Source organism: Primulina tabacum, chromosome 18 (genome assembly GCF_025594145.1).
Source record: "Primulina tabacum isolate GXHZ01 chromosome 18, ASM2559414v2, whole genome shotgun sequence".
Lineage (NCBI taxonomy): Eukaryota > Viridiplantae > Streptophyta > Magnoliopsida > Lamiales > Gesneriaceae > Primulina > Primulina tabacum.
The window spans coordinates 29,452,435-29,474,151 of NC_134567.1; the positions used below are offsets into that span (position 1 = coordinate 29,452,435).

At 31.8% G+C, this 21,717-nt stretch overlaps 2 protein-coding genes across 3 annotated transcripts; both read right to left on the minus strand.

Annotated features, from left to right (window-relative positions):
- Nucleotides 1–1,948: 1,948 nt before the first annotated feature.
- On the minus strand, nt 1,949–3,335 carry LOC142532848 (uncharacterized). The gene is made up of 2 exons (XM_075639365.1): nt 2,662–3,335; nt 1,949–2,269 (listed from the first exon to the last, which is right to left on the minus strand). The coding sequence occupies exons 1-2, from the start codon at nt 3,178–3,180 to the stop codon at nt 1,997–1,999; spliced, it is 792 nt and encodes a 263-aa protein (XP_075495480.1). The 5' UTR covers nt 3,181–3,335; the 3' UTR covers nt 1,949–1,996.
- An 8,879-nt stretch (nt 3,336–12,214) lies between these two features.
- LOC142533825 (agamous-like MADS-box protein MADS3) lies at nt 12,215–17,558 on the minus strand. 2 transcript variants are annotated; one of them, XM_075640730.1, is made up of 8 exons: nt 16,974–17,553; nt 15,875–15,956; nt 15,107–15,168; nt 14,510–14,609; nt 14,114–14,155; nt 13,751–13,792; nt 12,918–12,999; nt 12,215–12,436 (listed from the first exon to the last, which is right to left on the minus strand). In XM_075640730.1, exons 1-7 carry the CDS (start codon nt 17,153–17,155, stop codon nt 12,943–12,945), a joined length of 567 nt encoding a protein of 188 aa, XP_075496845.1. In that variant the 5' UTR covers nt 17,156–17,553; the 3' UTR covers nt 12,215–12,436; nt 12,918–12,942. The 2 variants fall into 2 exon arrangements, 1 of the variants encoding a protein (XP_075496845.1); XR_012816821.1 differs by lacking the exon at nt 12,215–12,436 and having other exon boundaries at nt 12,658–12,999; nt 13,751–14,155; nt 16,974–17,558.
- Nucleotides 17,559–21,717: the final 4,159 nt, after the last annotated feature.

A 21,717-nucleotide genomic window follows, 5' to 3' on the forward strand; every position in this document is an offset into this window, starting at 1 on the left:
GATGTTATGGGTCGTATTTTGTGAGACATATCTTTTATTTGAGTTATTCATGAAAAATATTACTTTTTATGCCAAGAGTATTACTTTTTATTGTTAATATTGGTAAGATTGATTCGTCTCACAGATAAAGATTCGTGAGACCGTCTCACAAGAGACCTATTCATAAAAAAAATTAAGAAAAACGAGTTCAACAGATTTTGATTTTATTTTTAACGATACAATTTCTCAAAAAATTACAATAATTATGGGTATTCATATTTTCTTAAAAATCGAAATAACCGATCGAACCAAATTGAACTACATCGTCTTATCAATTTTTTTTAAAAAAAGAAATAATGATTTCAAAAAAAATTCTCAAACCACACAACATACAATGGTGTTGTGACAATTTGTAAGAGAAAATCGTCCGATCATACAACATAATTTGATAAATTTATATTTATATTAATAATAATACACAACATAAGATATTTCAAACTTTGATATATACATTATATGATTTTCTAATTACTAATCCATTTCATAAATTTATAATAGTAGTTAATAACTATATTTTCTTAGGCATTCATTTACGTTTTAACAAATTAATTTATGTTGTTATTTATTTTAATAAAATTAATAGGTGTCATATTTATTATTCACTCAAATTGTTTAATTTTAGTTTGAAAATTGAATTTATTATTTCTTAGTTTAGACTTTAGACTTGTTTAGTTTTTTTTTTTAAAAAAAACTGAATAACCACCTAAAACCGTCTGAAACCGATCAAAATTGTGCATTAAGTTTTAAATAAAAAATCACAACTTACAAAAATATTTGAAATTGAAACGAACTTGACAATTCGGTTTGATTTTAATGAAAAAGCCGTCCAAACACAGGTAATCACACCTAACAATAATCCATAAAGTCGATTACAATATTTCATATCCAAAATTTTATGAAATAAATGTATAAATGTAAAATATTTGTTCCATTAATTTTTTATATCTAAAAGCTCGTTGAGGAAAATTATATTTTTATTTCTATAATTGAGATGTTTTTCATGTTTGGTTATGTCATCGATCAATTTAATTATAGCTTTAATATACTAATTTTTCACAATTTTTTTTTTAAATTAGACATTTTCGCTATAATAATGACATGATACCAAAAAATGATGACGTGTCACTGGAATAATATTTCCTTACCTGATGCTAGGCCACTACTCTATTAAAAAATGATCAAAATTGAAACAAAAATATAAGTTAGATGATTAAAACGTAAATTGATCGATGATATCTTCTAAATAAAAAAATGTGCAAATTACACAACATAAGCAATATAATTCTCCAAAGCTCATTCAGTTAAAATATATTATTTTTTATTTATACATCGCTCATTAAATGTAAAATATTCGTTCAATTAAAATTTGAGTTTGTAAATGCTTTAAAATATTGGAAGAATTACATTTAATCGATCAAATATATGTTAATCTGATTGAACAAAACTTTTTGTAATACAATTTCCTAAGTCAATTTGTTGAGACCCATCTCTTATTTGGGTCATTCATGAAAATATATAACTTTTCATGCATAAATTATTACTTATTATTATAAATATGAGCAAAGTTGATCCGTCTCATGATATCACAAAAGACATACTGATTAATTATTTATCTTCTAATGATATATATACAGCCAGAATCTTATAAGTTTTCTATGAGCTGCAAGATAAATTGCACATGAAAATTGGAAAACACAAGTATATTAATTTACTCGAATATATTTTTAATTCAATTTGACCTAAATAATATATTCATGATCACTAGGTAGGCTGATTTAGATTCTTTGCTGTGGTTAAAAACACCGTGATGTGTATTTTTTATATGAGATGATCGGTTGATCATCTAATAGACATCACATGAATTTGAAAAATTGTCAGACGTAACGAGATGATGAGCTGTTCATCTTAGGTAAAAAAAGTATATCACATATTCAACCAAGCAGAAAATCCTTAGCTACTATTTATTTACAAACGATATCGTAGCTTGCAAATATGCTAGGCATTCAGAAGGAAGACTAAGAAAAGAATCCATGAACAAGTCTCCGATTGGGTCAACTCTCGCAACCCCAACAAGTGCGCAAAACCCTTGTTCATTCAGCCTCGCTCCTCTCCCTCCCCTGATATCTCCCGTTGCTTCCTCTGATGTCAGAACTGTGTCCACTACAAGTGGTGCAGCTCTGTAGATGCTCCCCACCGAGAAGTAGAACTTGGCTTTCAATCTCAGATCAACCTGTAAAAGAATAATTATATTTTTCTTTTACCGTCCCCCTCAATATTTTATTTTATTGACTAAAAATCTGAAAATAATTATATATATTTTTATTTTCTTCTCTGCTATTTACTCTTGAGTGTAAGTCGGTCTGAAGCTACACATCTGACATTTATGTACACTTAGCCTGAAGTCGGTCTGACACCCATAAGTGTCGTTCATTACATTTAAGATTGTACAACATCTGATCAAGTATTGTTCAACCTTTTAAGGTAAGGGGCCCGATTTACCGAATTTTGATTGTAATAATATCGTACATATCTTTCAGTTTTTTATTATATACTTTTATAATCATTTCAAGTAATTAATTCTAAGATTGACATGAATAGGAGTTCCAGAATAAATCTATATACCTGGCCGGATTCTGTGTTGATTTTCCCACTTAAGATCTCCGGAACAATGTGGATGTTTAAAAACGGTGGCAGAGGCAGTCTCAAAAATTTAGTTGTGGCGGTTGACACGGCCGGGATGTACAGCGTATTAACGTCGAAGTCAACAAAAACTTCACCGCTCAGACGATCGTTACTATTATTCGAAACTGGTACTGTAGCTTTCCCAGTGCCTGAACCCCCTTGGGCGTCATACTCAAAATCAGGATACCTTGAAATCCCAAGTTTACAACCTCCTAAAGTCTTCAACTTTACGTTTATTACATCAATATTAGAGATTTCTGTTTCGTTAACGGAAATAGTAGACACTGCTTTTTGTTGCTGATTTACAGCGTTGTGAGCGGTGAAAAGGGTTGTTTTTTGGAGCTTCGGGTTTGGGTTTGTTGGAAAATGCGGAGATAAATTTGTAGTTTTAGCGCAAATATTGTGCAAGATACGGGGATTCAGGATCTGGGTTCGACAATTCATCATATTTTTGGGCATGGAGGAATATTGGATGATAACTTCGTGGGTTTATGCAAGGAAATGAGGATTATTTGTCTCCATGAATTTGGATAGACAACCTTATCTCTTATCAGCTTTTTCATCAGAAGAAGCTCAACCGTGAAGAAGCTCAACCGTATAATATCCTTCCAAAAAAAAAAAAAAAACCACTTATGAATTAGGGGAAAATATATTTTTGGTTACGTGATTTTATCGTTTTGCATTTTGAATTTTTATATTATTAAATTTTAATTTTGTATTTTTTTAAATAATTTTAAGCTTAGTTGGGATGTCGAAAGTGAAAAAGAAATAAAAATAAGAGACGAGAAAAGGGAGAAGATTTTTACGTTTAAATTTTTGTTCTATTTATCTAACTAATTTTCTTTTCATTTCCTTCCATTAAAATATTCTAATCAACCAAAATTTTAAAATTCTCATCTTCTGTTCTTTTCCTTCCAAACCATAACTCCAAAAGAAATATCTTAGTCATTTTACATAGAAAATGTTGAGGTGATATTATATATATCAGCGCTAGCTACATCAATATTGCATTGATATCACGTTAGAGTCGAGTCAGAAAAATGATTAAAAATTACCAAAAACAAAAATAACAAACTAAAATTAAAATTTGACAAATCAAAATTACAATACAATTAATAATAAAATAAATTAAAGTTCATATAATATTTTAACCAATGACATGGATCTTGTAAGATAAAACTAAAATAAAACAAAACCAAAACGTGGATATGTAATGTAATATGCTACACTTTTTAAAACATATTTATCTCTTCCTTTGGTGATATGAGATTCACGGTAGAAGATTGTTTCTCAGGATACAACGTTGATATATGCAATAACTTAACACAAAGTCTGATATATATGAAATGAATAATATTTGAAATTCATCACGATTTAGAAGAAATAGCAGTGACAGAAGTGGAGCGATGAAGAAAGTTCAGATAGAAAGTTCTTTCAAGTTATTTATTTGAAAATGAAGATGATATGTATATTTAAAGAAAAAATATCGACTTTTCAGAATGTCAAATGTTATTTGATATTTCAGAAAATCAAATGCCATTTAACCTTTTAGAAAAGCAAATTTTATTTGATATTTCAAAAAAAAGATAAAGGTTATCTGGTGTTCACAATACTAAAAATCATATGACCTTTTAGAAAACCAAACATCACATCAAACTCACTTTACATATATACATCTTATTAAAATACAATTTATAATGTCCAAAATCCATTAAAAATAAATAAATACTTATCATAATTTTAAGATTTTTTGAAACTCAAGTGTGATTTTAGCTGGGTTAACAACAAAAATCAGGATTCTCAATCAACCAAGGAAACCGATTTATCATATTTTTATGACGTTGGATTTTTTTCGATATAGGCGCATCACCTTCTTCTTCTTCTTTTTTAATTAGCACTTTTAAACAATGGAGGTCGATCAGAACATTTCCTATCTAAACCTAAACTATCTAAACAATCCACCAAATGAGATTAGTGTTGGTCCCACGTGCGGAATTTGAGATAATAAAACCCGAAAATAAAAAATAAACTGGACACCGATATTTACGTGGAAAAACCCCTAAAAATTATTAGGGTAAAAACCACGGGCAAGATGAAAAGAATTCCACTATAATATTTTGTGGTGTACAACTCAGTCACTGTGTTTTCAAAGAGAACACACTCTCTTAATACATGAGAACAAAACAGCTCACAAATATTATAGAACTAAGCACTCAAATGCTTATAAGATGAGAGAAAACTCGAAGAAGGGATGATTTCAGAATGAAGGGGGAGCTCTATTTATAGGAGCTCCTTACGCGTAATGAACGCGTATTGTGAAACTTCCAACCACACGCCATTCAATGAATTTGCCTCCCACGTTTTTATTTTCCTTTAATGGCCCACCCCCCTCAATTTGCCAACTCTGAAAAGTCTTTGCCGACATTTCTCCCACTTGAAGATTTGATTGAGAATCAAACACATCTCCACACATCCTTTCAATCTTACCATTCCCTGCTGCTTACGTTTCTGCTAGACCACTTGAGGATCTACACCACTCAAACTTATCAGTGTTCACTGGCTTGGTCAGAAAATCAGCTATGTTATCCTTTGTATGGATCTTCTGCATATCCACACTTCCTTCCTCTATTACTTCCCGCACAAAGTGAAATTGAACTCCAATGTGTTTTGTCCTGGAATGAAAGGCTGGATTCCTTGCGATGTGCAAGGCACTCTGACTGTCACAAAACAAAGAAACATTTTCTTGTTTGTGCTCGATCTCTTCCAATAACCTTTTAATCCATATTGCCTCCTTGCAACCTTGAGTAGCTGCCATGTATTCTGTCTCTGTTGTAGATAACGCCACAACTGTCTGCAGTTTTGAAACCCAGCTTACTGCTCCCCCTGCAAGTGTAAACACATAACCAGTAGTAGATTTTCTCTTATCAGGATCACCTGCATAATCTGAATCGACATAGCCCCTGAGTGTAAAATCCGATCCTCCATAACATAATGCAGCATTCGAGGTACCCTTAATGTATCGAAGGATCCTCTTAACAGTGCTCCAATGCTCTCGTCCAGGATTCGCCATATACCGACTAACTGCTCCCACTGCTTGAGCAATGTCCGGTCTTGTACATATCATGGTGAACATCAAACTTCCCACTGCTGATGCATACGGTACTCGAGACATCTCCATCCTCTCTGCTTCACTGCTAGGACACATCTCGGAGGATAACTTGAAGTTAACAGGAAGAGGGGTCGATATTGGCTTACTATCTTGCATGTTGAAGCGTTGCAAGACTTTCTTCAAATAATTCTTCTGTGAAAGCCAAATCTTTCTGTTACTTCTGTCTCGGTGAACTTGCATCCCTAGAATTCTTGTTTGCTGGTCCCAAGTCCTTCATATCAAATTCCCTAGCCAACTATGCCTTCAATCCTTGGACCTGATCTTTGTTGGGGCCTGCTACCAACATGTCGTCCACATACAACAGCAAAATGATATAATCATCACCAGACCTCTTGAAATACGTACAAGGGCCTGCACTCAGTCTGTTGTATCCAAGGCTCATGATATTGGAATCAAATCTCTTGTATCAACACCTCGGCGCCTGTTTGAGACCGTACAGAGATTTCTTTAACCTGCAAACCAAGTTCTCTTTGTTTTTTTCTGCAAAACCTTCTGGCTGAAGCATATAAATTTCTTCTTCAAGATCACCATGAAGAAACGCTGTTTTCACATCTAGCTGTTCTAGATGTAGGTCAAACACTGCACACAATGCCAACACCACTCTGACTGTTGTAAGCCGAACCACAGGAGAAAATATCTCATTGAAGTCAATGCCTTCTTTCTGAGCATACCCTTTTACCACCAATCTAGCACGATATCGCTCCACTTGGTTATTGCCATCACGCTTGATCTTATAGATCCATCTGTTTCCAATGGCTTTCCTCCCTCGTGGTAGTGTAACAAGATCCCAAGTTTTATTCTTTTCCAATGACTCCAATTCTTCTTGCATTGCTATCATCCACAAAGATACATCCAAGCTTTGAGTAGCTTCGTGGAAACTCGATGGCTCACCATCCTCTGATAATAGAAAATATGCAATATTGCTTTCAGTAACATAATCTGAAAGCCAAACTGGTGGTCTTCTGTCTCGAGTTGACTGCCTCACATTAGAAACCTCAGACTCAACATGTTCTTGTTCTTCGTGCTCTGGTACTGCTTCACAAGAAACTTGACCTTCGTCCGTCTTATTTTCCACCTGAAAAATAGTAGTTTCTGAATTCGGTGTGCCTTTGTCTCCCTTTACTTTATCTTCCTCGAAGATAACATCCCTGCTGATGACAAGCTTGTGAACAGTAGGATCCCACAAGCGAAACCCCTTTACTCCATCAGCATAACCCAAGAAGATACATTTTCTGGATTTCGAATCCAACTTTGATCTTTCTTGCTCATTGTACAGAACGTACACAGGACTTCCAAATGTATGCAAATGAGAATAATCTGTCGGCTTCCCGGTCCACATCTCCATCGGAGTCTTCAGATCATTCGCCACTGAAGGAGAACGATTGATAATATAACAAGCGGTTTTGACTGCTTCTGCCCAAAATGACTTTTCTAGACCTGCAGTCCTCAACATAGCTCTTGTTCTGTCCAACAAGGTCTTGTTCATCCACTCCGCCACTCCATTCTGTTGAGGTGTGTAAGCCGTCGTGAACTGTCTCTTGATGCCCTCATGTTGACAAAATGCATCAAACTCGTCACTGGTATATTTTCCTCCATTGTCAGTCCTTAGACACTTGATCTTCTTTTCTGAATCAAGTTCAACCCGCGCTTTGAAATCTTTGAAGATCAGGAAAACATCTGATTTCTTCTTGATTGGATACACCCAACATCTCCTAGAGAAATCATCAATGAACGAGACAAAGTATCTCGCTCCTCCTAGGGATACAACCGGTGCTTGCCAAACATCCGAATGAATCAGCTCCAATATGCTTTTGCTTCTGGCAGTAGAAGTGCCAAACTTTAATCTGTGTTGTTTATTGGTAACACAGTGCTCACAAAAGGGTAGTGACACTTTTGTAAGTCCCGGTAGCAGTTTCCGTTCTGAGAGAATTTTCAACCCTCGTTCTGACATATGCCCGAGCTTTCTATGCCATAACACTGTTAATTCTTCTCCTGAATCAATTGATGCAACTGCTAATTCTGCCTCTTTGTGTGTTTCTCCCAAAAGTACATACAAATTTGCAGCAACTTTTTCAGCCTTCATAACCACAAGCGCGCCTTTTACAATTTTCATGATCCCTTTCTCGATCCGAGTTTTGCACCCGATGTCATCCAATTGCCCCAAGGACAAAAGATTTTTCGTCAGTCCTTTCACATGTCGTACCTCCTGTATGGTGCGAATGGTGCCATCAAATATTTTAATTTTGATAGTACCGACCCCAGCGATTTCCAAGGCATGGTCATTTCCCATGAATACAGATCCTCCTGAGACTGGTTCATAATGATCAAATCATTCTCTCCGAGACGTCATGTGCCACGTCGCACCTGAATCCATAATCCATGTGTCACAAAATTTGTGTCTGCCTTCCGCAACAGTTGCCGCTTCGCTGAATAATATTTCACCACTGCCTGAAGTACTGGCCACATTTCCTTGAGAGCTTTTATCGATACTCGTACACTCTTTCTTAAAGTGCCCTTTACCGCCACATTTAAAGCAGTAAATATTTTTCTTCTTACTTCTCGACTTTGATCTACCTCGCCTTTGACTCCCACTGGAGTCACGGTACATAAATCTTCCTCTTATCATCGGTAAAGCCTCTGCTTGCTTCGATGTTACCAACCTATCTTCCTTATTCTTGCGCCGGCTTTCTTCTCCGAGAACCGCAGTTAAGACATCGTCGAATCTTAGAAAGTCCATCAGAATATTGTTGGTAATGTTGATGATAAGTTGATCGTATGAATCTGGTAGACTTTGAAGTAGAAGCTCCGCACGTTCATTTTCCCCTATTTTATGCCCCATGGAAGTGAGTTGGAAAAATAGAGTATTTAGTGTATTGATATGGTCGGTCATCGATGAGGATTCCGCCATCCGAAGAAATAAAGCCTGGCTCGACTTGACCTCGTACATCTTTGTCAGAGTATCCCAGATAACTTTGGCTGTTTTTATCTCAGATATACTTGACAAAACTTCGTCAGCTATAGCCAAGTGTAAATTGGCAACATCATTATCATTCATCTCGTTCCACTTTCCATCATCTGTAATCTCCACCGGTCTATCTCCAATAGCCGCCAAACAATTTTTCTTTCTTAAAACTGCTTGTATCTTTATTTTCCATAGCATAAAATTGCTTCCATTGAACTTTGCTATCTCGTACCTTCTCGCCATTATGTCTACAACAATTTTAGTAGACCAGACAAAATAATCCGGCCTTAAATAAAAAATCTCAAAAAATCTTTTCTGATGTGGAAGATCAGTCTAGGCTGCAACCACAGAGCATACTCAGAATTTTAAGAAATTTTAAACCAAGGCTCTGATACCACTTGTTGGTCCCACGTGCGGAATTTGAGATAATAAAACCCGAAAATAAAAAATAAACTGGACACCGATATTTACGTGGAAAACCCCTAAAAATTATTAGGGTAAAAACCACGGGCAAGATGAAAAGAATTCCACTATAATATTTTGTGGTGTACAACTCACTCACTGTGTTTCCAAAGAGAACACACTCTCTTAATACATGAGAACAAAACAGCTCACAAATATTATAGAACTAAGCACTCAAATGCTTATAAGATGAGAGAAAACTCGAAGAAGGGATGATTTCAGAATGAAGGGAGAGCTCTATTTATAGGAGCTCCTTACGCGTAATGAACGCGTATTGTGAAACTTCCAACCACACGCCATTCAATGAATTTGCCTCCCACGTTTTTATTTTCCTTTAATGGCCCACACCCCTCAATTTGCCAACTCTAAAAAGTCTTTGCCGACAATTAGCACGTCTCACCCTTGCCACTAGGCCAAGCGATCGTTGCACTTCTATACTCAGTGATTTTTAACACTCTTTAGATTTTTCTTAGGTAAATAAATATACATGTGGTATTAATGCAGCATAATGCATTAAATACTTCTAACAACCAAGAGTACTCGTGTATAATGGCAATAAAAAATCTTGCTTGAGATAATGCATGTAATAGTAATACTGAAAGTAAAACATAAGCCGAAAATTTATTTGAATTCGACTCCAACTCTTAAACCACGTCCGAAGCATACTTCAATGCAAGCGCGGAAGCTGTCGAATAGTATTGAATTTTACGAGTGTATATAAGTGTTCCTAAGTCGTCCGCCATGATATTCAATGTCAATGTAGTGTACGCAGACAGCATCTAAAAATGGACCAGTGGGTTATTTTCAAACGGTAGGTATACATGTATTCAAGGCTCAAGGCCCAGCTAATTAGATCATTAAATTTCTCTCTTTTATGATATAATTACCGTGTGATGTACATAGGTAAACCAGAAAAAGATATATCTGATAAGATCATACTGCGTCACAGTGAATGTAGTTTGTCACCTTCATTTATATTATTTTACCCTTTAATCCAACGCCACAATTATTTTTCTCCTTCGGCCGCCATGGCTCCGCTGCTGAGCTCTAACTATATATACATATCAGTTGTTGCATATTAATGCCTTTTCATTATCTATGTTAAATTCGACAACTATAAAATTATGTTGAATATTTTAGTTGTGATTATTTGAGTTGCGGTAATATTAACTTATGATGTATATGAATTCTCGAATTTATATTTTTATCTTAAAACTCTATTGCTGTGAATTTTGAGAAAATAATAAATTAATTAAAATATTTGAGAATTATTGATATTGTAATTATTATTGTGCATGTATTGCGATTTTTTTTATTAGAATAACAATTCTTTTGAATAATTATGAGATTTTTTTTAAAAAATCTTTGTTTTAAATTTTTGAGATAATTGAATTTTCTGAGTTAAGTAACTAAGAGAATGAAGAAAAAAATACAAAGTTATTTTTAAACCAAAAGAACATACGACGACAAGTAATGAACATACATCAATTACAGTTTAAGGTGATTAAGATATTGATTTCAACAAAAATAGTCGATCGAACTAAATTAATTTTAAAAAACCTATTCGGTTTTACTGATGTTCAATTTTAGTTTTTTATAATAATTTTTAGTTCGGTTCAGTTCAATTTTTATTAACCAAACAAACCAAACTTTTATAATTTTTTTTAATATTATTAAATTTTCTAATAAAGTTTATAAGGATATAAATATTACAAATTTCTAATAAAATTTTATTGGATAGTTCTAATATAAATAAAAATACATTTTTAAATAAAATTAAAATTTATTTAATTCAATTATGATATTAGTTTTTTTTTTAACAAATAAAACTTGATTTTTTTAATATATACTAGTGCATTGATGCATACATGGCCCGGTTGTACAATATTTTTTATAATTAATTTGGCTTATATTTAAATGATGATCAAAATATAATTAAAAAAAAGTGAGAGACTACACTACAATTTTGATACATGAATTAATAAATAAATAGCAAAAAAATGAAAAAAAGACCAGGTAGCAATTGAACATGAAACTTAAAACTCTATCCACTGAAATACATGTTACTTGGATTAAAATTTTAACACTTTATTAATATATACAATTATTAAAATAGATCGTGATATTAAAAATTAGTCATTCTAAATATATCAAATATAATAATATAATATAAAATATATATTTGAATATTAAAGAGTTTTTCGTCTATTGATTGTGCGGTCGAGTCGTACAATCATATATATTATATATGCCATCTTTTCTATATTAAATTTGCCACTGTTTTTTCTACAGCACCGGTTCTGTACGTACAGTATGATACACAAGTTCTTTCTGCTTATTTCTCCGTGATTGCCTTTTCTTTTGGGGTTTTACTTTTTAAATGAAAATATTATAGAGAGATATCGGGCAGGAACATAAAATATATATCTTAGATAATAATATTATGTAAATTCTACGTGTTTCAATGGACTGTATGGATAGATCGCTGCTGGCAAATGGCCTTCTAGCTCCCATTATCCAAGGAGCTTTACGGAAGTGGTACATGAAGGTAGCTCTCAATCGTTTCCCGTCAATTCTCCATCTCCAAGTAAATTTTTCATTTTTCGAAAGATCGATGTATAGTGTGTTCTTAAATGATCTCTTTTCAATTCATGTTTTTCTATATGAAATTACATGGTAATCAGTTGTTCCATCTTTTTGTTCTGTAATTTCTCTCCTGTGCTTGACTTACTTACCTACTAGTTGACGCCAAATTTGAACCAAGCTGGGAGATCTAACAAGATCTCATCAACTTATTTTCAATAATAAGTATATAGTTTTTCTGAACGTATAAGTTTCGAAAACGTAAAACTTTTTTTTCCTTTCTGATTTTAGATATGGTCATATAAAACGTACGATGTTAAATGACTCTCTAAGACACTGACATGTAAAAAAAATCGAAGAAAAAGTTTGCAAGAAATTAAGTACCAAGTCTGAATGTATTTGGAGTTTTCATTTTTATTTCAAATAAAGAGTGATGATAGGCGAAGAAAAAATAATCACGAGTGTCTAATCTCTTTATTCTGTCTCCCTTTATCCATCTCTTGTTTCATTTGCATCCAAATTCTAAACCAGATCAACACCTGTTACAAAAAATATTATTAAATTCCCTTCAAATAAATTAATAACCAATTTAATTCGTTGAAAACAGTTAAATAAAATTTAAAAAGTTTCTCCTAATGCAGCTCGATGATATATAATGGATTCTGTATATAGCTGAAAGCATTGATAAATCTGTATTTTTTTTAAAAAAATCTTTCGTTTAAAAAATAAAAAATAAAAAATGAATGGGAGCCATTTAAAATTTATTTGGAGAGGCTCTAATTAATTTGCAGCTCCGGGTGATATATTTCGTACATGTTTGGTGGGGGAATTATAACCATGAATGATACGAATTTCATAACAAAAAATCCATCCTACCAATAATTCTCTTGTTGAAAATCCCTTCTACTTTTTGTAATAACTATTTTTTTTTTAAAAAAATAAAGACATCAAATTATATGATATTTGTTTCCAAAATATCCTCAAATTATATGGCCAAAATTATTGAAGGCGGAAATTTACCAATTTCTGTGATTAGCGCGGCTGATCACAACGAGCCTCGACGACCATAATTTCCTTCTTGCAGTTGCATTTCTTTATCAATCTGGAATTTCAAACAAATATTTATAGAATAATATTATTAAAGTCTCACAAGTCGAACAATTCAGATATTTCATTTCATTTTATACTTCTTGGTGTCCTTGAAATAAAATAGGGAAAATTTCATAGAAAAATTAGGGAAATTTTAGGTATCCATAAATATTTTTGCTCTAAGGACTCATCCTACATATAATTTTAAAAAAAATTATCAAATTTTAAAATATAAAAATGAATTAATCAATAAGTTTGTTAAAAAATGATTTAAGTCGTAATAAAATTTAATCAAGAGCATTTGGGTACAAAAAAAAAAAAAAAAGAAGATAATTTTGATCTTGTAAGTATAAAAAACTGTGTAGGATGATTCTTTAAGGAAAAACAAAAAAAAAATGTGGGATTTATAGATGTGAAAGGATGTTAGATGGGATTTTAATTAACTTTCCCAGAAAAATAAAATAATAGGCTTCATTCATCAGCATGTATGGTTCATGAACACAATTGTGGAAATAATAAATTTTTGTTAGACAGTCTCACGAATCTATATCAATGAGACGTGTCGATCGAGTCCATGTTTAGAATAAAAAGTAATACTTTTGACATAAAAAATAAAAATTAATACTATTTCATAGATTGAATTAGATATGAGTTCGTCTCACAAAATTGACCCGTTAAACGGTTGTTTTTGTATTGTGGAAAATAGTTAAATTTAAACTGGCAAATTAAAGTGATGAAAAGTCAAATCAAAATTAATGGATAACCTTCTCTTTAAGCTCTTTATTTTGTTGTTCAAGTTCACTGTCCTGATAACACAGTAAAAACACAAAGATGAGTAGTAATATTAATGTCCCATTAATATATGTGTGTAATATGAAAGTATGTGCATAGAGATGTCAAAGTAGACCGAGTCTGTCCGTCATATAAAATAGACGGATTGAGTTGATAATTTCTCAACTCGTCAAAACGACGGACATGCAATCCGCCCCAATGCACCAAACTACGCACAATTAATAATGCATGCAGGGCGGCCCATCTCGCCACCTAAAACCCGTCAAAATACAGGCCGCCCCATCACGAAAACCTGTTTTGACATCTCTTTGTGTGATAGTGAATGCACATGTTACCAATTTTCGTAAAGCTTCCACCCGTTCCAGCATCTTCTTGGTCTGCATTTAAATGTTAAAATTTTCATTTGCCAAACAATGCAGAGTTAGAAATGAATGGCATGAATATATATAACTCATATATAGATATATATTTTCATTTTTATATACTTCGGGACCTTTTTTTAATAATATTTAGAAAAATCTCAAGTTGTTTAAATCATATATTCATGCTACATCAATAAGAGATAATGACACAAATGACATTCTAGCTAATAATTTTGACAAACTACTTCAAAAAAAAAAAAAAGAGTTATATGTGAAAAAAATACTAAATGTGCAAACTAAAGAAAAATAAAAAATACTTGTACTCCCAACAGGTTATAAAAAAACGATTTATGAGCATTAAATTGGTACCTTAAATTTCCTTGCTTTTGATAGGGTTCCCTCGATTTGTTTCTCAAGGTTTCTCAATTTCTTCAAACTAAGGGATCCTAGATCTTCTCCAAGTAAGTGCCTTACATAAATTGCGGGTAATTTGTTAGAAATACGATATTGAAAATTAAATTTCACATAAAATAACATTTTGTCGAAGCTATATATATTACACACACTATATTATAAATAAAAAATATCATTATAATTAGTAAAGTTTTTTTGTAATTAAAATTATCTCGATAATATTTTATTTTAATTTTATCTCTATTTTTGAATTTTTTTTCGAAAAAAAAGCATATCACTACTACCATAAAATATTATTGTAAAAAATATTTTTAAATTTTAACATAATCTCTGAAAATTTCATAGGAACATTATTCTACATAAACAAATTTTAATACGTACATGCATATCATGTGCGAAGAGACGCTAGTATGTATATACAGTGGTTGAACTGATACAATATAACAGAACAAAAGTCGGGAGAAATTAAATAAGAAAGTTTTGGAAGGGGTAAAACACGATTAACCCTAAAAGTTAACAACGCTAAGTTGATGGCAAAATATATATACTGACCTATTTAGAAGTTGAAGGGATTGATATTTGGCGTTTAACTTCGTCACAGCTTGGCAAATAGACTGCACTTTACATGAACAATATAAGAAATTAAACCTTCAGATTAATATTTACAGCTTTCAAGGGATTGATATTTGGTTAGCAATGTCAAATGTTTACATGAACAATCCTTTGAAGGGATTGATATTTGGTTAGCAATGTCAAATGTGCTAGCGGGACGGGCTGGCTGGCTCATAACCCGTTGCTGCAAGGAGGGGTGGGTCTGGTCTGACAGGACTAGTCACTTTTGTATTAGATTTGACGGTGGGTCAACTTAATCTATTTATTTATATTGTGTGGCGGGTGGGGCGGACATTACTCGTTTTGACAGAATTTTCCATATCGTTTAATTAATCTTGGTAGGGTATTAAGATTATCCAGATTCAAGTGGTGCTTTCCTATATTTATATATACTTTATAATTTTATTAGTAGATTGACTTTTATTATTTCGCTCTGTCTGCTTCTTATTTCTAATACTGCGACAATTCGGATTAATGTGATGTGTTTGTATAATGGGTAGGCTCTTAGCTTAAAGGTGTTTAAGGAGCAGACATAGCTTGTATGGTATAAATGTATACCTGCCTATTTATATTTTTTTTAAAGTCATTATTATACTTTGTAATTAGAGTAAAATAAGATCTAATGTAGTTAGGTTAGGACAATGCCACGAAACATTTGCAAAACGCCGATAGCGCGCAAAGTAAGACATTAGATGAAACAAATTAAACCTGGCTTTCATGTTCACCATCTTCTCCTTCGATTGTATTCTTGGAATGGAACTGCCTGTACCTGTCTATAGTATTCTTTGTTCTGGTACAAGAAAGGAAATATATAAATAAAAAACCAAGTGTACTTGAAAGGAAAATATTTACATAAGTCTATCAGTAAACACAAGATTTAGGCACTTCAAATGAATGCTTTGTTCTGGTTCCTAGGTGTCGATCAGCACGCAGAAAATATACTGTTATGGAATAACAAGCTAGAACATGGTGCTATGTCACTATATATACAAACTCTCAAGGAATTAATCTAACCGACGTTGGATATCTAATACACTCACTAACACCTAAAAACGAACAATTATAACGTGAAATTTACAAGAAATTATCGGGTGATTCATAGAACAGTTCAACACATAATAATAGTTTTGTGCTCTAATATCATATTAAAAAACGACGCACGATTGCCAGTGGCTACCATTCTGCAATTTCCAAAAGAAAATAAATTTAATATCGTGTGAGCCATTGGCCCAAGTATCAGTTATTAAACTGTTAAGAACAGATGGATCCAGATATGACCAAACTGTGTATAATCAATCACACAACAGACACGCACACAGACAATCTTTGAGGCGTGTGATCTTTTACATTTTGAAAATCACCAGAAACATTTAGACTCTGATCTTTTTATTGTTTCAAACACATAAAAAAAGTTGATTACTTCGAGGACTTTAATATAAAACGAAAAAATATTTACCTGCAAAAACAGACCAAGAAATAGATATACGTTTATGTGCGCCTATATTGGTGCATGGGCTAGCTCATTATCGCCGATTTTGGAAATATGATAAACTTTCGATAATCTGTCTTTCTGGACCCCTCTTGACCATAACACAAAAACTACAATACTCGTGTGTGTCACACTCAAACCCGCAAAACTTTTTGATCTTTTCCAAAATTGTTTGCAACTGTTTTTCTTCTTGATTGGGCTGGGTTTTGATTATAAGTTATTTTTTTCGCTCAAATTCAAATGCATCTCCAAAAAGAAAAAAAAAACACACACACACACGCAGAGAAAACACACATATTTAAAATTCAATGCATATACCCAGTACTCCCGAAGTGAAAAAGCTTGCCCTCATTGGAGAAGAGGATCAAAGCAACCTCTGCATCACACAACACAGACAACTCCGAAGCTTTCTTCAACAAACCCTTCTTTCTTTTACCAAACGTGACTTGTCTATTCACCTTGTTGCTTATTCTCTCCAACACAACTTTCCCTCTCCCCATCTGATCTTGTTCTTTTTCTAGATACCAAAAACCCCAAAAATGAAAGTTCTGTAAGTAGAACAAGCCTCGTTTCTAGTCTAGTATATTTAAACAGATGGCACATTCAGCTCTTTTTTTTTTTTAACCTTTTTACCGTGGGTAACTGAAAGTTCACTAATTTGGATATCAATGGATGGGTTTTCCTTGTGTGTGATAATTGGATATGTCGAAGCCAAGTGTTTGTGCGGTGCAGTGCAAGGTCATTCGTCTTCTGAAACAAAAATTAATTGATTTGGGTGGAAATTAATTTTGTGGGCTATTTCTTCAATAATGTTTCGATAATACTAAAGAAATAGGGAGGGCTACAGCTTCATACAAATCTATTCATCTATTCATTAAATGAAACAAACGCGAAACATGTATCCCTTTATTAATTTGAGGCCCTGCTCTTATATATATTACTAAAGTCTTCTATTTTTAATCTGACCAAAATTTATGTAAGTACTGATTTCTTATGTTTTTATGGTACATGTTATACCCAGCGGTATTCAAACAGATCAGTACTGGACATTAATACATTAGAAATTAATTAGCTGAAACATAAATAATATAACTTTGGCAAAAACTTATGTGAGACGATCTCACGGGTCGTACTTTGTGAGACAGATCTCTTATTTGTGTCATCCATGAAAAAGTATTACTTTTTATTCTAAAAGTATTATTTTTTATTGTGAATATCGGTAGGGTTGATCCGTCTCACAGATAAAGATTCGTTAGACCGTCTCACGAGAGACCTACTGGTTAATGGTGGAGTTGCATTTTTAGTCATGTAACTTTCATTTTTTCTTTTATTTTTTATTCTGTTACGGTGAATTTCATTTTTAGTTATGTAAATTGTATATATATTTTTAAAATTTTTGGTCATTTAACTTGTATATGTTTTATTTTTTGGTCATTTTTCAGCCGGAAGACATGATAGACTCAAGTAAAAAAAAAAAGACAAAAAATGAAAAAAAAAGTTACATGACTAAATATGAAAATTCATCAGGCCAAAAAAGAAAAAATGCAATACAAAATTGAAAATACAAATACATTGTTTATAGCATAACTAAAAATAAAAAATATACAAATTACAATAACAAAAAAAATGTAATTTTCCCTTCATTTAAATATAAATCAAGTACAAGTTTTTGGAGATTTCTAAAATCTTTTGTTTCTAATTTCACGAGCCATTACATAGTAAACAACAAAAGATAATTTATTCGACCGCGACACAGATGATCACGTTTATACGATTATATTTTCAACTTTCCGATGAGTCATAGACACGTGCTATGTGATTAATTATGATCACTCATCCATATATCATGATTGAATGAATGACCATAATTTATCAACGGAGCACATCTCATGTGTTGAATGAGTAAGGATATTACTCATATGGGTAGCACGAATAATACCTTAAAACATGAACGAATTTCACATCCAAGAATTAAAACAGTGATGCAGTGCCATGATCGATTCGAGATTTCCCCGGACAGCTCGTTGGTCGACTATTCAGTTCGACCTATACTCGGAATTTTCGAACGTACAATAACACAATAATTTTGGTTTTTTACATCCTCCTTTTGTTTCAATACATGGCTTGGGGTCAGCAATATTGAGACCAAATATACATTGTCTGGACTTTGGTAGAGCAAATACATTAATTTGAGTGGGTCGATGAAGAAAAATACATATTCAATTTGCAGGTAATGTGATTAAATACACAAGCACGATATTTCGAATGCTATGAAGCACTAGTTTTTTCAGTAGTAAGAGACGAGTCAGCTCTGACCATATTTATAATAAAAAATAATATTATTTGGAATAAAAATTAATACTTTTTCATGGATGACACAAATAAATTATCTGTATCACCAAATTAACCCGTGAGACCGTCTCACATAAATTTTTGCATAAACTATAAAACGACTCACGCAAATATCATGTTTCGCTTTCTCTTTTAACGGACACAATTATCGCTCTCAAAAATAAAAAAAAAATTTATTTTATTTTTTTAAGAAAGAAATCAATCACTATAAATTTGTATTTACTCATAGTTTTCAACAAAAACAACTATCCACTCGTCATCAATATATACATCTAATGAACCCGTAGGTTCAGTCTTATAAATATATCATTTATTATCAATATGGAAGTTCCAAGATGTTGGACCACAAGTTAGCCACGGGACTCGGACTATTAATTTGCACCCACCTTCTCCAAATTAATTTTAACGAACAAATGTCCAATAAATTATTAAATTAAATTTCATATTTTAATATTTTCGGAATTTTAATCTTCTACACTTGATTTATCATATTTTCATGTTTTTATTCAATGCGAATATTATCGTTTCAAAAAATAATAATAACCATTAGTTCGAAATTGGATTTTAGAAATTAATAATCCAAAATTTCCAAAACTAAACTATTTATACTACATTATGAAGTGTGAGCGATTTATATACTAAACAACTAATTTGGTGTTATGATACATTTTTATTTAATGATATCTTAATCTTACGAAGCGTGAATAATTTATCATTATATTTTTAATATTAGATATTGAAGAAAACTCTATTATCGCAAAATTCACTATTACATGAAACTATTAATCTTATCTAAGTTAAATTTTCATAAAAAAATTAGCGTAAAATACTATAAATTTTTATTAAAAAATCTTATATAAAATAATCAATTTATTTTAAATTTCAAAATAATCTTTAAATTTTTTACATAAAAAAGATTTATATATATATATATATATATATATATATATATATATATATATATGTATGTATGTATGTACACACACACACACATATATATATATACACCCACATATCGCGCGCACTGCCAACGGGTATTAATTAAAAGTTATACTATGTGTAACATAAAACTTAAATTTTCTTATAAATAAACAAAAAAAAAATATTTTTTAAAATGTTTTTATTTATATGATTTTGAATTTTATCATATTTAAGCTAATTTATTTAATACAATTAAATTAGTGTTGTAATATAATCATCCAAAAATAACTTTGTCTGTGTGTTTTATACACACACACACAATATATATAAAGATTACAAATCTCAATTGAAAAATGAGATTGGTAATCAATATTAGTATAAAAATCATAAATATATATACATTTAAAAACAATTTGAAATTTTTATGGTATAAAAGCCAATGATAGGGATTGAAAGATTTTAAAAAATAAAATAAATAAATGATCTAATTTAATCCGCATGTGCAGTAATATTAATATTGTATATAATATACCCAAGCAGCGACTAATGAATGCTGCAATATATAATTTTGGACCACTGCATGAGTTTGTTATATTAAATACTTTTCTTCTATTTTTCAAAATAAAAAACCTTATCTTAAAAATTGGATTCCAAAATATAACCATCCATATTAACAACATTTAAAAATACCGGCTACAATTCTTAATAAAAAAAACTACACTTTAATTTAATAGCTTGAATAATAAATTCACATACACTAGTTTTTTCGTGGAATAATGTATTCTAAGTTGCGTCTCTTGATGTAAATCTTCAAACTTTTGAATGGGTCAAATGTCGAAAAAACATGTTCTTGCAGATTTATATTTTTAAATATATGATCAAATGTCTTTCATATTATTTGAATTTTGAATATACATGCTCACATTCATCTTGTCTACATTTCTTTTATTGTGTTATAATTACAAGAGAAGTTGTATTTTGGGAGAAGATTATTATTCACTGAAGCACCAGAGTGAAACTAATTCTTCTTAAAGACATAATGTCCAATACTAATCTCAACTATCTTGCTGCAAGTTTATGTCATTTTCAAGATTTCAGGTATATATTGTTGTAATTAACTCTTGTATATTTATATATTTATAAAATCTCAATATAATCATATGTAATTTGAAATGTATGCTATAAAACTCGACCCAGATTCAACACACATATATACACATATGTTTGTGTGTTTTTATAAATATGTCAGATTATGTTTCATTTTTCAGCGCTCATATAGACTAAGAATCAATTAAAGCATATTTGAAGTCGGAGATGTGTTGTATAATGGAAATCATATATTTCCACAATGGTATGATGTTGTTTACGTTGAGCCAAATCCTTAATTGATTTGCTTTTTGGACTTTACCAAAAAGACTTCATACCAATGAAATATTATTTCATCTTATTAATAGATGATCTTCCTCATGTATTTTTAATGTGGGACTTTGGTTGAATTCACAACAATCCTTCCCTCAGCTGAAAGAACACAATTCTTCTCATGGTCCGGGAATCCTCTCAATCTCATCTGTCCATCCTTGAGACAACTCATCTCCGCTACGATGTGAGCGCATGCTTTACATGAAATATTTGAAGCTTCTCCTACCTCGATCTCATCACGGATTTATTGGAAGCCCTCATCTCCTTCATTAAGTACTTGAGAATTCCACCAACATGGCTCGATCTCGACCATGGCTCTGATACCACTTTTTTAGATAAAAACAGATTAACCAATAACGCATCAGAATAA

Excerpts from the sequence above, each read along its gene's own strand:
- LOC142532848 (XM_075639365.1), bottom strand. The coding sequence starts at position 3,180 with ATGCCCAAAAATATGATGAATTGTCGAACCCAGATCCTGAATCCCCGT. Across the intron at positions 2,270-2,661 it reads TCAACACAGAATCCGGCCAG|GTTGATCTGAGATTGAAAGC; the intron begins GTATATAGATTT and ends ATTCTTTTACAG.
- LOC142533825 (XM_075640730.1), bottom strand. The coding sequence starts at position 17,155 with ATGGGGAGAGGGAAAGTTGTGTTGGAGAGAATAAGCAACAAGGTGAAT. Across the intron at positions 14,610-15,106 it reads TCCCTTCAACTTCTAAATAG|GCACTTACTTGGAGAAGATC; the intron begins GTCAGTATATAT and ends AATTTATGTAAG. Across the intron at positions 14,156-14,509 it reads CAAAAGCAAGGAAATTTAAG|ACCAAGAAGATGCTGGAACG; the intron begins GTACCAATTTAA and ends ATTTAAATGCAG.